We start from the raw sequence: 14,402 nt of genomic DNA, 5'->3' as shown, positions 1-14,402 counted from the left end.
ACACGGCCGGGATTCCCGGTGAAAAGCTCTCATAGCAGTTTTCCCGTCGGAAAAAACGGTTGTGTGTACGAGGCATTCGAGTTTTTCTTTTGTATTCCTTCTAGCAAGCATGGGGTAGTTTTAACCCATTGGAAGGGCTTTATTAAAGCTGAACTCTAGCCCTACCTGCAGTTTTGCACAGCTGTACAGGCTTCTCTCCTGTACTGAAATGGCTTCATTTGATATCACTGAAAACTGTGGTTTAGGAGCTACAGCAAGTCAGATAAGCTATCCTCATTTTCTGGCTGGAGAACATCCAGGACCATGCAGCTATTTTCTCCCCAGCTCTTTCATTCATTGGATTTCAGTACAATCATGGCTTAGTGTTGCATGTTGGCATTATCTACGGTGGTCTGCATGCAACTACAGTGGGGAAAATAATTATTTGATCCCCTGCAGATTTTGTAAGTTTGCCCACCCACAAAGAAATGAAGGGTCTATCATTTTCATCATAGGTGTATTCTAAATTATAGAGACAGAATATCAACCAAAACTCCCCCCCCCCCCCAAAAAAAAAAAAACACATGATATAAATGTTATAAATTGAGTTGCAGTTCAGTGAGTAAAATAAGTATTTGGTCCCCAAGCAAAACATAACTTAGTACTTGGTCGAGAATCCCTTGTTGGCAAACACAGAGGTAAGACGTTTCTTGTAGTTGGTTACCAGGTTTGCACACATCTCAGGAGGGATTTTGGTCCACTGTTCTTTACAGATCTTCTCTAAATTCTTAAGGTTTCTTGACAGTTGATTGACAACTCAAAGTTTCAGCTCCCTCTATACATTTTCTATAGGATTAAGGTCTGGTGACTGGCTAGGCCACTCTAAGACCTTAATGTGCTTATTTTTGAACCACTCCTGTTGCCTTGGTAGGTTTTGGGTCATTGTCATGCTGGAAGACCCATCACGACCCATCTTCAGTGTTCTGGCTAAGGGAAGAAGGTTCTCTTCCAAGATTTTACAATAAATGGCCCCGTCCATTGGCCCTCAATGCAGTAAAGTCGGCCTGTACAATTAGCAGCAAAACAGCCCCAAAGCATAATGTTTTCACCTCCGTGCTTGACTGTAGGGATGGTGTTCTTAGGGTCAAAGTCTGCATTTTTATTCCTCCAAACACGGCAAGTCAAGTCAATGCCAAAGAGCTCATTTTTGGTCTTATCTGACCACAGCAGTTTCTCCCAATCCTTCTCTGAATCATTTAGATGTTCATTGGTAAACTTCAGACAGGCCTGTACATGTGCCTTCTTGAGGGGGACCTTGCGGGCGCTGCAGGATTTAATTTCATGGTGGCGTATTGTGTTACCAATGGTTTGGTGACTGTGTTCCCAACTAGCCTTAAGATCATTCAGCAGCTCCTTCTGTGTAGTTCTGGGCTGATCTCTCACTTTTCTCATGATCATCCTTACCCCATGAGGCAAAATCTTGCATGGAGCTCCAGACCGAAGGCGATTGATGATTATTGTGTATTTCTTCCATTCACAAATAATCGCTCCAGCAGTTGTCTCCTTCTCACCAAGCTTCTTGCTGATGATCTTGTAGCCCCTTCCAGCCTTGTGCAGATCTCTAATCTTATCCCTGATGTCCTTTGCCAGCTCTTTGGCCTTTCCCATGAAGGTGAGGTTTGAATGGAAAAAAGTAGGGTTGTCCCGATACCGATACCAGTATCGGGACCGATACTGAGCATTTGCGGGAGTACTTGTCCCGCAAATGCTTAGTATCGGCAAATGCCCTCGATGCCAGATCCGATACTACCCCCCGCCGCCGCATACTGCAACGCCCCCGCCGCCTAGTTAATCAGCGTGCGGGGAACATTACAGCTTTCATTTGAATAGCTGTCTGTTCCCCGCCACGCTGCGTATAGACACTCCCCCTTGCTCGGGATTGGACAGGTGATCTGCACTTTGATAGACAGATCACCCGTCCAATCCCGAGCAAGGGGGAGTGTCTATGCGCGGCGGGGAACAGACAGCTATTCAAATGAAAGCTGTAATGTTCCTCGCACGCTGATTAACTAGGCGGCAGCATCTAGGTATGGGGAGACATGGCTGCATTTGTGGGGGGACATGGCTGCATATATGGGGGACATGGCTGCATATGTGGGGGACATGGCTGCATATGTGGGGGACATGGCTGCATATGTGGGGGACATGGCTGCATATGTGGGGGACATGGCTGCATATGTGGGGGACATGGCTGCATATGTGGGGACATGGCTGCATATGTGGGGGACATGGCTGCATCTGTGGGGGGACATGGCTGCATATGTGGGGACATGGCTGCATATGTGGGGGACATGGCTGCATCTGTGGGGGGGCATGGCTGCATCTGTGGGGGGACATGGCTGCATATGTGGGGGACATGGCTGCATCTGTGGGGGACATGGCTGCATTTGGGGACACATTTAAAAAAAAGTATCGTATTCGGTATCGGCGAGTACTTGAAAAAAAGTATCGGTACTTGTACTCGGTCCTAAAAAAGTGGTATCGGGACAACCCTAGAAAAAAGAGATTCTGTGGACAGGTGTCTTTTATACACATAACAAGTTGTTGTTAGGAGCACCTTCTTAAATTGACAAGACTAATCTGTGTACCACATGAGCACATACTGTAGCCTGTCTGTGGGAGCCAGAATTATTGTTGGTTGGTAGGGGATCAAATACTTATTTTACTTACTGAACTGCAACTCAATTTATAACATTTGTAGGAGGAGTGGGTCAGGGTGTTGTAATGTTTTTAGGAACCTATGTATGGCAACCTGCCAGCCTCACCAGCCATGATCTGCCTTTATTCCATAAAGCAGCACAGAAACCCAATGATGATGTCACTGGGTCTAAAATAAGTTATGTAATAAAAAGGGTAGAGTGTTATTCCAAAACTCCATTAGCATGTTGAAGAGGGGCGGAAGAGGGGCCAGTGAAGGCAAAATAAACTTCAGCTTTAAAGCTTGCACAATCAGAAATGTTGCCACAAAAGATTCTAGAATGGTTCTGAAGAGAATCTAAGTTGTGCTGCATTGGTCATTGCACATCACGTGATCTTGGCAAATTCTGACACAGTTTTCTTTACTTCTAAGTTAGCAAGTTCTTACTGTTGCCAAGCACAATGATTAAAGGGGTCTATCAAGAAATTGCAACAATCCCTATGTTTTAATAAGTTTCTTCTAGATGCTCTGGTTTTGTTGTACAATGTGAAAAAATGCTAGCATATGAAAGTAAATTATGTTAAATTTATAGAAATCGTACAATTTTCTTGCCTTTCAGGGAAAACGCTGACATTTGCTCGGACTGTAGATATATCACGTTCAGTGTACAACTTTCGCTTTTTTGCCTCCTCCATCCTGCACCATACCACCGAGTGTACACAAATGGACAACTTGAACTGCATGAATTATACAGTGCGCACTCCTATTGGAGTTGGTAATATTGATAGACTTGGGGTTGGCAGGGGTCTTTTTACATTAAATCAGTTTTCTAATGAATTTTTTTCTTGTCAGCTGGACTAATCAGCCCCTGGAATCTGCCCCTCTATCTACTCACCTGGAAAATTGCTCCTGCTATAGCATGTGGGAATACAGTTGTGGCAAAGCCAAGTGAAATGACCTCACTTACTGCGTGGATGATGTGCAAGTTAATGGAAGAAGCAGGTAGTGTATGAGAATTTCTTATTTTAAACATTATAGTGTTTTTATAATACCATGTTGTTACTGGCTACCTGTCATCTATCTTAAACTGGTTGTAAACTCTTACATATACCAAGTGAAGTGACAAGCCTTGGATGACACACAGAGATGAAACAAATCCTCCTACATAAGTTGTATCTATCTATCTGCAGTCTTCTCTTCTCTACAACCGTTAAAAGTGCTGAATTTATAAGCTTGCCTGAGAGTTCAGAAAAAAGGGGGGGGTGAGTTAAAATTAAACACTGCAGAGATCCGTAAAGAGAGCCTTAGGGAGCGGGTTGGAGAGAGGGTGGGAGGAGCGGACTGGAGGGAGGGTGGGAGGCACCCCCTTCACACTTGCACACAGGAACAGAGCTGAGGCTGCCAGTCAGCTGGAGATCCCTCCTCTTTTTTCTCTTGGTGACAGGAAAACTTGTCAGAAAGGATTCATGCTAATATCAAAAGAACAAAGCAGCAGACAGAAATGACACTTAGTGCTATTAATTGAGACAAGTACACACTATAGAGGGATATGCTTTGTTCATATTTCATGTCTGAGGTTTACAAACACTTTAACTTGGGTATATAAACATAGATTATTTTTGTTCAAACTGTGGGCTGAACTAAAATAATCAAACAGATTCCTCCATTCACTACTTAACACAGATGGAGAAATCTACTGCTGCAGCAAATGTATTCTCAGAGCCACACCTGACACCTTTAAAACTATTCAAACAGTGCCTGTATTTGAGTGGATGCAATTTTCTGCCTGACTCCTTCAAGGATGTTGGGTGAGAGGTGGCCAACAGGGCTACGCATATAATGAATGTTATCTGGTTTCATAGGAACTATCCGAAATTTGTATAGTGTGTACCCAGGTTTAAAATTCTGTTAGACAGTTGTCTAGAAGAGTTCTTCCAATGCTACCATAGAAAAGGTCATCAGGGACTATTTGCAGGCAATTGAAGAGATACTGTTAAGTGGATGTTCAAATGTTGACTTAAATTACTGTAATAGCTTTCCTGAGAGGCATGTGCAAATAGGAATAAAAGAGCTGGCATAAAATATCTGCTCATCGGTGCTTCTTATGCCGTGTACACACGATCATTTTTCGGCATGAAAAAAAATGTTTTTCAAAAACGTCATTTAAAATGATCGTGTGTGGGCTTCACATCATTTTTCAAGTTCTGAAAAACGACAAAAATTTTTTTTCGAACATGCTGCATTTTTTAACGTCGTTTTAAACTATGTCGTTTTTCGGGTTGTAAAAAATGATCGTGTGTGCGCGAAAACGACGTAAAAAACCCGCACATGCTCAGAAGCAAGTTATGAGATAGGAGAGCTCGTTCTGGTAAAACTACCGTTCATAATGGAGTAAGCACATTCATCACGCTGTGACAGCCAAAAAAGCGCAAATCGTCTTTTACTAACACGGAATCAGCTAAAGCAGCCCAAAAGCGAATGGAACTTCCCCTTTATAGTGCCGTCGTACGTGTTGTACGTCACCGCGCTTTGCTAAATAATTTTTTCCCGCCCCCTAGTGTTAACCCCTTCCCTGCCATTGGCATTTTTATAGTAATCCAATGCATTTTTATAGCACTGATCGCTATAAAAATGCCAATGGTCCCAAAAATGTGTCAAAAGTGTCTGAAGTGTCCGCCATAATGTCGCAGTACCAAAAAAAAAAACGCTGATCGCCGCCATTACTAGTAAAAAAAATATTAATAAAAATGCCATAAAAATACCCCCTATTTTGTAAACGCTATGACATTTGCGCAAACCAATCAATAAACGCTTATTGCGATTTTTTTTATGAAAAATATGTAGAAGAATACGTATCGGCCTAAACTGAGGAAAACATTTTTTTTTTTTATATATGATATTTATTAGTGGTTAAAAAAAAGCTAACACATCAACATAGAAATGCTGCTAATAAGTTTTATAAAATATGGCAACCTTGGCAATCTTGGCTAGACACCACAGGCCTGGCACCCTACCAACTAGTCTTCAGCCGACTTCTTCAAATGTAATTTCTTACCTCCTTGAAACAATTGCTAATTCCTTTCACCATACCACAACTTAAAGGCTTGGGGTTTGATCATGGAATTATACCTCAGACAGGAGGCTCATATCTTATGCATTATCTTTCTTTAATCATGCCCATAGCAGAAATACAGTAAACATTTATTGTAACTTAAAAGAAAAAATTCAAAGAACTACCCTTCCCAGCAGTCCCTGGGCCAGCGTAGCCCCTCCCAGACCATAATCTATATAAGGGACTGTCTGAGGTAACCTATTCCTCTTTCTTTCTGCTCATGGCAGAGCACACAAGATAAGTATTTCTTGTACCTTTATTATTTACAAGATAGGTATTTCATGTACCTTTATTATTTACAGGATAGGTACTTCTTGTATCTTTATTATTTACAAGATAGGTGTTTCATGTACCTTTATTGTTTGATTGTATATATGGTCTCTGATACCGAGTGCCCCGGTGTCGGGCGATTTAGTTCAGTCTTGACTGATATGTTTGAGGTATTGTGGAACATGGGGAGTTTCCCTGGAATTCCTCCCTGATACCGAATGCCCCGGTGTCAGGTATTTTGTCGGAATTGATTGTTCTGTAGTTTTGGAAGATGTGGAATACTGGGGGTTCTTCCTGCTATCCCCTGTTTCTGCGCTTTATTTCTGTCTGCCTGACACCGGAGCAGTGTCAGGCAGATATGTTTGAGAGGCCACGTTTGTTTGTTTCCAATCCTTTGCTCGGGTTTTTTCCCTTTCTTTGACGCCGGAGCACTGCGGCGTCCGTGCGGGATCCGCGCTGTTTTTCATTCGCTCCCTCGGCGGGCGCCATGACTGGGCAACTGTCCCCCCCCCCTCCCCACGCTCCCCTTCGCACGCTCAGGTGGGGGGCGGGGTCTCTGCCGCGGCCGCTCCTCTCCTCTCTTTCGGTACCTCTCTCGGTATCGAGAGCGAGACGGGGGAGAACGGTTCTCATCGACCGTTCCGTCCCTCACAACCTCGGGCCAATAAGAACTCCAGAGGTCGTAGTCTCGCGAGACTTCGCCTCTGGAGTTAGAATCTCGTCAGGCTCCCCTCACACCGCAGGATGTCCTTCCCAGCGGTGTAGTAGCCAGGAACCTGCTGCTGTTTCACCATGCTTTCAACCACTAGATGGCAGTACATCTTTTCAGATATATATATATATATATATATATATATATATATATATATAAATATATATATTTCATTCCAATGAATCAATATCTAATAAATAAATAAATAAATAAATTAAATTAAATAATTTAAATAACCGAATCTACAATAAATAATTCAATATATACTCAAATTATATTTCTGGGGAATTTATTCCCTAGAACATATACCTTATTTATCCTAATAAATAAATAATCAATATGTAGATAGATCAATAAATCAATAAATTAAATAAAGAAATTATAGCATGTTTATCTCCGGGAATTTATTCCCTACAACATACTCCTAATAAATAATGTATTAAATAACTATCTAAGGATTGAATGAATAAATACATTTATTATTAATGATATTATTATTAATATATATTATTACTTATAATATATAACGAAATCCATTATTAAATTTTACAAATAATAAATTATAGATGGATTATACAAATTATATATTCATTATATAAATAAATTATACAAATATGTATAAAAAATTGTATTGAATTGTACAAAGATTCTACAATTTAATGAATATCATGGCATTGTTCATGCCGGTACCCCGGATAGGGTGGACACAGTCCTAGGAGGCCAAATCTCAACAGTGTTACACACTTGCCAAAACTGATCGGTAGACCAATCTTTACGACCATGGCGTCGGTTACCCCCGCCTGCACACCATATGCCCGGACCATCCGGCAACGGTCTACCGCCCCTGAGAAGGGCTGGGCGTTCCAAAACGCTGCCACGTTTCTGTGGCCCTTGACTCCCCGACAGGGGAAGTAAATAATATGTCCCAGGCAGTACCCTACCCGGACTGCCGACCCACTGCCCTCCCAGACTCCGACCGACCCCCGAGCCTCGGGGAGATGCACATGCAGAGGCAGCGATCCGTTAGACGGACTAAGCCAGACCCATTCGCGGAGTCTGAGGCGGCTAACACCTTGAGTCTGAGGTTGTAGATGATGAGAATGATGATCAGTGTTAGGGCAGTGGGCACATGGCGCTCTATGACGACGCCAACCCTGTTCCCAGGGTGACACTCTATGGATTCTCGTAGAGAGCCATTATAGATCCGGGGGCGATATGCCATCCACACTCCGATGACTGGGTACCTCCACCCGAGGTGATCCAATATATCACATAATGGACCCGGAGATCGGTCGAAAAACTCACCGAATCATTTTTAGGGCGTAACCCCCTTCCTTTACCATTTATGGCTGTGCACACTCCCGAGGTGAACCCCATACCCTGGGGGTATCCCACCATACACGGGAAATCCCCCAAGCTGGGAATAGAGAGGTCCTTCGGATCATACAGACCAGGGCCTTGGATCTTTGGGACCTATCACCATCATCCCACACCTTAGTGAGCAGGCCACGCCGCTGAACAGCCGACTGACCTGTCCCAAATCGGGGCTGGGCCCAACGGGCGGTCGCCTCCTGGGATGCGTGGACACTACGGGTCCGACTGGACACCGCCGTTTGAATCTTAATGCGGCTTGTTCCCCAGCTGTCTCACCTAGCCGAATCAGACCCCGGGCCAACCACCGAGGGCAGGCTAGTCGGGATCACGCTGATTAAGATATTCCAAGACGGCAGGGCTCTATTCCATCCCGGATGAGCCCAAACGTCATCAAAGTCTAACACGGTACAGTACCGGTCTATCAGGGTTACAGGACCGGAAATGGACCTAGTCCCTCTTTCCTCGGTCTTCAGACCTGAACACCGCCCTAATAGACAACGAATTGCAGGGCCTCTGGTTCACCCAAACGATAGTGGAGACGGACCCGCTCTCCCCGGGTTTCCCCAACAACGTCTTCCTGGTCAGGAAAGGAGGGCGGTTATCGCCCGGTAGTAACTTGAGAAATCTCTCATAATTACTGTATACAGTGACGACATTCTGCGACACAAAGGGTGAGGTTGATTATCTACTTGGACGACCTACTCTTAATGGCTCGTACCCCTCGCCTGGCAAACGAACACGCCTCCGGGACAGTTCCCCATAGATCACGGGGAATCTATCCTCTCCCCATCTCAGGAGGTAGAGTTTTAGGGTTCTTGGTGGACACCAACCTAGTGATCCTTCGGCTACCCATGACCACTTGGCCGCCATCTGCACAAGGTCAGTATCGTGCTGGGCTAACGACGGGTATCCTTACGCGGACTGGCTCGCCTGGTCGGCCTGTTTCCGGCGTTAATCCAGGCCATTTGTCCAGCTTCTTTTCACTATCGAGACCTTCAGAGTCTCAGTCCCTACGTCTTTGCCAGGGGCTTCACTGTGCAGACGTCGTCACTCTGGACACGGAAGCCATAATTGAACTACGGTGGTGGCTACGTCAGGTCGACAGACGGCACGGCAGGTCCACCTGCAACTCCACGACGGATTCATCTTGGAATAGGTTGCCAACCACCTCGGTTGGGGTACTCGATGCGGTCCCTCGTCCACAGGAGGGGCGTGGCCCACAGCGGAGTCTCTGCTGCACGTTCACAAGTGGAAATCCTGACGACCGTCTTGCCATCAGGACTCTAATGCCATACACGTCCACCTACGGTGTGTTCTTGCGTATGGACACCGTATCCGCGGTCCAGTATGACCTTCGCTTGGGGGGTCCTTGACCCAAAATCCTAACGGATCTAGCAAGATTTCTGACATTTCTGCCTGGAACGCGACATCGTTCCAGCTGCGAAATGTACCCCAGGCACTTCCGCTATGGTGTTAGATTGGAATTCTCGTTACCCGCCCAATTCCATCGACTGACGACTGCACCGGTCAGTGTTCCTGGCCCTTGCTCCCTTATGGGATCCTTTCTCTCCCCAGTCTGTACGGGGATCTGCACCCTCTATTCACGACGCACGTCCTACTTCTCTTCGCATGGTTGGGTTTTCGGGGTGTCGGTCACGGACAGCAACCTTTTCTTTTATAACGGGGGTTCCACTTGCCTTGATCTAGGCCTTGGGACTAGATATACATTTCGATCATCCGGAGGACTCTGGGTTAGTTGGTGATCAACGACAAGTTAACCTCATGAAGGCGTTCGTCTGAGATGACCAACTACCTGGTGGACTCGTTTGAGTCCGGGAGGTCCTATAGCTCCCCTGCGCCTTCCGCGCTGCGAACTCGGACTACCGCTCCCTTGTAGACTTACTACCGGTGGGATAACACCCATGGTGTACCGACTTAGTAAGCGTTAAGTTTCAACGCCCATCACACCCAGGGTATCAACGCTCTTGGAAGGTGATCAGTGGTCCTGACCACGCGCCAGGACTGGGGGGACAATCTCACTCTGTCGGAGGTTATTGTCGTTTGAGCTACTGCCCCCTCATGTCTGATTCCGTCAGACGCATATCGGGTATCACGACGTTGGCCATTCCAGGCGTCGGATCCCGCCTCGGAGAGTCAGGGTTTTTTCCGTCGTGCGTAGGACAGCGGCGGGACTTTATCGTTTTTTTCTACCCGTTCTTCCCCGCACATCGTACTCCGTTATCTACGGATTTCTTAGTCCTTCACGGTCCCACTGCGATCTTCGCATCTCTTCCTACTCCTCATTCCTACGCTAAACCTCAGTTTCCGGTTTCCTCAGCTACGCTAGCCAGAGGGGTACGATCAATCATGGAAATGGCAGGGTCTTACGTAACCCCGTGGGCGCCCACCCCTCCAGAGGAGCGGTGGCTCCTAGGTCATCACCCCGGGCGAGTCCCTATAGGATTTACGGCTAGCGGCGGACTGGTAACCACGATTGCTTTCCGCCAATTCTGCTTGGATCGGAGGAACACATATCTATATCAATTTTGTAGTTGTTTCATTTGTTATCATCTATATATGCATTGTTATAGCTTTGAACTTGCATAAGATATGAGCCTCCTGTCTGAGGTATAATTCGAGATTTTCCTATCTTGTGACGGAAAATATTGATTATATGAAGACAGGAGGCGAGTATCTTCCCTCCCGACCCAACCCTGTCACGAGGTTGTCTCTCTCTCATTCTAGACTGTTGAACCACACACCCTGCAAGTCGGAGGCTGGTACGCCCCGGGAGTTCGTTTTCACTAACCCCGTCGGGATTGCTGTTCCGTTTCGATCCATGGGTTTAGTTCACCGCAGATGGAGGCTCCTACTACGTTCTAGATCCGGAGTCGGGATGCCGTTGACTGAATCCGTTGGTCCATGTTCCTGAAGACGACTGACCGGTCGGCTCCGAATGGTTTTGGTTTTCCTATAGTCCCCGTTGGGATGAAGTTGGTCCGGATGAAGTTGGTCCGTGTTGGCCTTGTCCTTTCATTTCCTCCAGATTCAGATGTTGTGTTCCGGTCGGAAGGTTCCCGGCAGCCGCGGAGATGTCTAATTGGACTTTCGGTTCCTGTTTACACTAATTCGCATGAAGAAAGAGGAATAGGTTACCTCAGACAGTCCCTTATATAGATTATGGTCTGGGAGGGGCTACGCTGGCCCAGGGACTGCTGGGAAGGGTAGTTCTTTGAATTTTTTCTTTTAAGTTACAATAAATGTTTACTGTATTTCTGCTATGGGCATGATTAAAGAAAGATAATGCATAAGATACTCGCCTCCTGTCTTCATATAATCAATATTTTCCGTCACAAGATAGGAAAATCTCGAATTAACGATCAATCTAAGTATCCCCTCTCTTACTCGTTGTAATCCCTTGGGTCTTTGTTATAAGAATTTCCAGTTAGTTTACCTTCCCATTGGAAGGTAGTTAGTTCTTCTTCCCCTCGCTTATTTGACTATGATTGTGTCTGCTAATCTGTTGTCAGCTTATCATTACGAGTGTACGGTGATAAAACCTGGGAAGGGGTACGTCTCTACTTAGTATTTTTCTGCTGTGAATGGAAATTACATGTCTTAGCTTTACGTACTCTGTATACTATACCGTTTCTAATGTATACGCTGATGACATATTTTTTGGATAAAAAAAAAAAAACAAGCAAAGTCAGTTGGGAATACGGAAATTAATTCAACTTAACATAACAAATGAATTTGGATTCATTTGTTTTCCTGAGATGAGAGCAGCGCAGTAGTTTTTAACTCTTGAATAATCAGCCGATCCTTTTTGCATTAACATTTTTCATTATTATAAAAAATGCACTACATATGAAATGGAAACATATTGCAATAAATACAGTAAGGTATACAAGTGAAATTTAGATGATTCCTGCTTATTTTGTTTGGGTTGGATAGAGGTGGAGCCATCAATCTCCAAATCATAACATAATGAATTAATTCAAAATTTATTTTGTTCCATTTGTTACTTTCGGATGCTTGTGACTCCAGTCGATATCGTCCCTTCAGCTCATTCCATTTCTCGTTGTGAGTTGGACTAGCAGTGCAGAATTAATCTCCCGAAATAATAAATTAACACATTAAAATTAATATAGCCAATCTTCTGAAATAACTTCCGAAAATACAAATGGATTAGGAAGAATGAAAATACGAAAGAAATCCAAACATAAAAAATTAATTCCAAAAAAACAATCATTGTAACATATCGAATATGATGAAATTAAATGGTTTACTTAACTCATTAATTCAAAACAAAGCACATTTTTCCGGTGTGCACATCTCTAGTGTTTCTTATATAAAGGGAAGTCCAGGCAACTGGTCACATGATTTCTGGTGTAAAACAGGATTATTCTCTAATCTGATTTTTCGACAGACAAAGGTGGGCAGGGAGGACTATACCGGTATTGGGTAGAATGGTTGTACTCAACCAGAATGATTCACATTCAATTAATTCTTGAATACTAGGACGATGGTACACCCCCTATACTTCTGTATCTTCTTAATTATTAGAGGTTAAATCTTATTTCAGTTGTGATTTTATGATGAATTGGCTAGGCTTTCAGCAACATGACCAGTGCTGAAGTAAAGTAGCAGCAGCATTTGCTTCAGGAAAGTTTTGTATTTTAGACCTACTACTCCATCCCAGCAAGCTTGTCAACTTGATGATTGAATTTATTTGAAAAAGAAAGTGCATCAGAAAAATTATAGCCTTTCAATTTTCACGAGGATCTTTTAAATCTGTAGAGAATCATTTGAGTAACAAATCATGGCTACCTGGCTTCCTAAATTGTGTTATCCTTCACCGATCATAAGGCCTTTTATGTAAATATTCAAAAGAATCAAAAACTGATGAATTGGATTTCCTAATTTGTACTTTACATTTAATTATTTGTTTACATTATCTGAAAATGCTAAATCTCCTCCTGATAATAAGAACTCTTAAGTGAGAAGGATAAACCTTTTCTTGTGTGCTTCATAGAAAAGTGATGATGTAAAATTATATAAGCATAATGTAAATTATTTCTGTTCCTTGAAAGGTGTCCCACCAGGTGTCATCAATATAGTGTTTGGTACTGGCCCGAAAACTGGAGAGGCTCTTGTATGCCATCCTGATGTGCCTCTAATCTCATTTACTGGAAGCACTGTCACTGCTCAACGCATCATTGAGAAGAGCGCTCCATACTGTAAAAAGATGTCACTGGAGCTTGGAGGAAAGAACCCAGCCATCGTATTTGAAGATGCAAACCTAGAGGATTGTATCAATACTACTGTTCGCTCAAGTTTCTCCAATCAGGTAAGACGTGCATATTTCCATATTGCTGCATTTGTGCATCCTTTCTCCTAACTTCATGATTAAGCCCCCCTCCCCATCTGCAACAAAACCAGCTGCCCCATTTTAAATAATCTTATTGGCCAATACGTGTTCTTTCATCAGATAATGGGAAGGAGAGTAGGCCCTAGACTTGCAAAAGTTAAGCTCTTAGAAACACAATAAATGCAATAAAAGAGGAGTGAACAGCCTTATTCTGCCCACCATGAGTAAAAGCAGGTACTCTCCTAAACAAGATTTCTCCCACCGCATCCCCCCTAAGCTGGGACCTTGTGGAGCCCCACCGCGAACCTTCTTTCTCCATCTGCTCAACTTCCGGGATAGAGAGGAAATTCTCCGCGCCTCCAAAACTGTGGGTGACCTACGATACCAGAACGCCAAGTTGATGATTTTCCCAGACTATTCGGTAGAGACCCAAAAACTCAGGAAATTGTTCGACCATGTTAAAGCGACACTGAGGACGCACAACATTCACTACAGTGTCCTCTTCCCGGCCCGTCTTAGAGTCCAGGATGGAGAGACGACCCGATTCAACACCCCCAGAGAGGCGTCTCTCTGGCTGGACTCGCTGCCGCAGGCCCGCTGATCGGGCGCATGGTACGTATCACATGACACCCTCAAGTGCACAAGCTTTGCCCAGACCTGGGCCTGTCTAGTCCCTGCTGGGGGAACCCAAGTTAGCACCCCTGACAGAGACATAGTCAGGAGACCACTGCGGCCTTATGTTTGTTTTGTCCCCTCCTGTGGCAGGGGCCATACTATGTATGTCCACCCACTAATGTATCGACTTTACTGTTGGGACGCATTCCTGTTTTCTTTTCTCCTCTTGGACCCATGTCCCTTACAGCTTGTTGAATTGAGCCAGCGGATG

At 44.4% G+C, this 14,402-nt stretch overlaps 1 protein-coding gene across 2 annotated transcripts in view; it reads left to right on the top strand.

The window, feature by feature from the left end:
- Positions 1 to 14,402, top strand: part of ALDH8A1 (aldehyde dehydrogenase 8 family member A1) — a 38,480-nt gene that overhangs the window by 11,469 nt on the left and 12,609 nt on the right. Inside the window, exons 3-5 of one of the 2 annotated variants that reach the window (XM_040350473.1) lie at positions 3,297 to 3,452; positions 3,530 to 3,679; positions 13,239 to 13,495. In XM_040350473.1, coding sequence (XP_040206407.1) covers positions 3,297 to 3,452; positions 3,530 to 3,679; positions 13,239 to 13,495 — 563 coding nt within the window. The remainder of the gene's footprint in view (positions 1 to 3,296; positions 3,453 to 3,529; positions 3,680 to 13,238; positions 13,496 to 14,402) is intronic. The other variant, XM_040350474.1, reaches the window with a different exon arrangement.

This window comes from Rana temporaria, chromosome 4 (assembly GCF_905171775.1).
Source record: "Rana temporaria chromosome 4, aRanTem1.1, whole genome shotgun sequence".
In the NCBI taxonomy this organism is placed as follows: Eukaryota; Metazoa; Chordata; class Amphibia; order Anura; family Ranidae; genus Rana; species Rana temporaria.
This window is presented reverse-complemented; position numbering and strand designations above follow the sequence as displayed.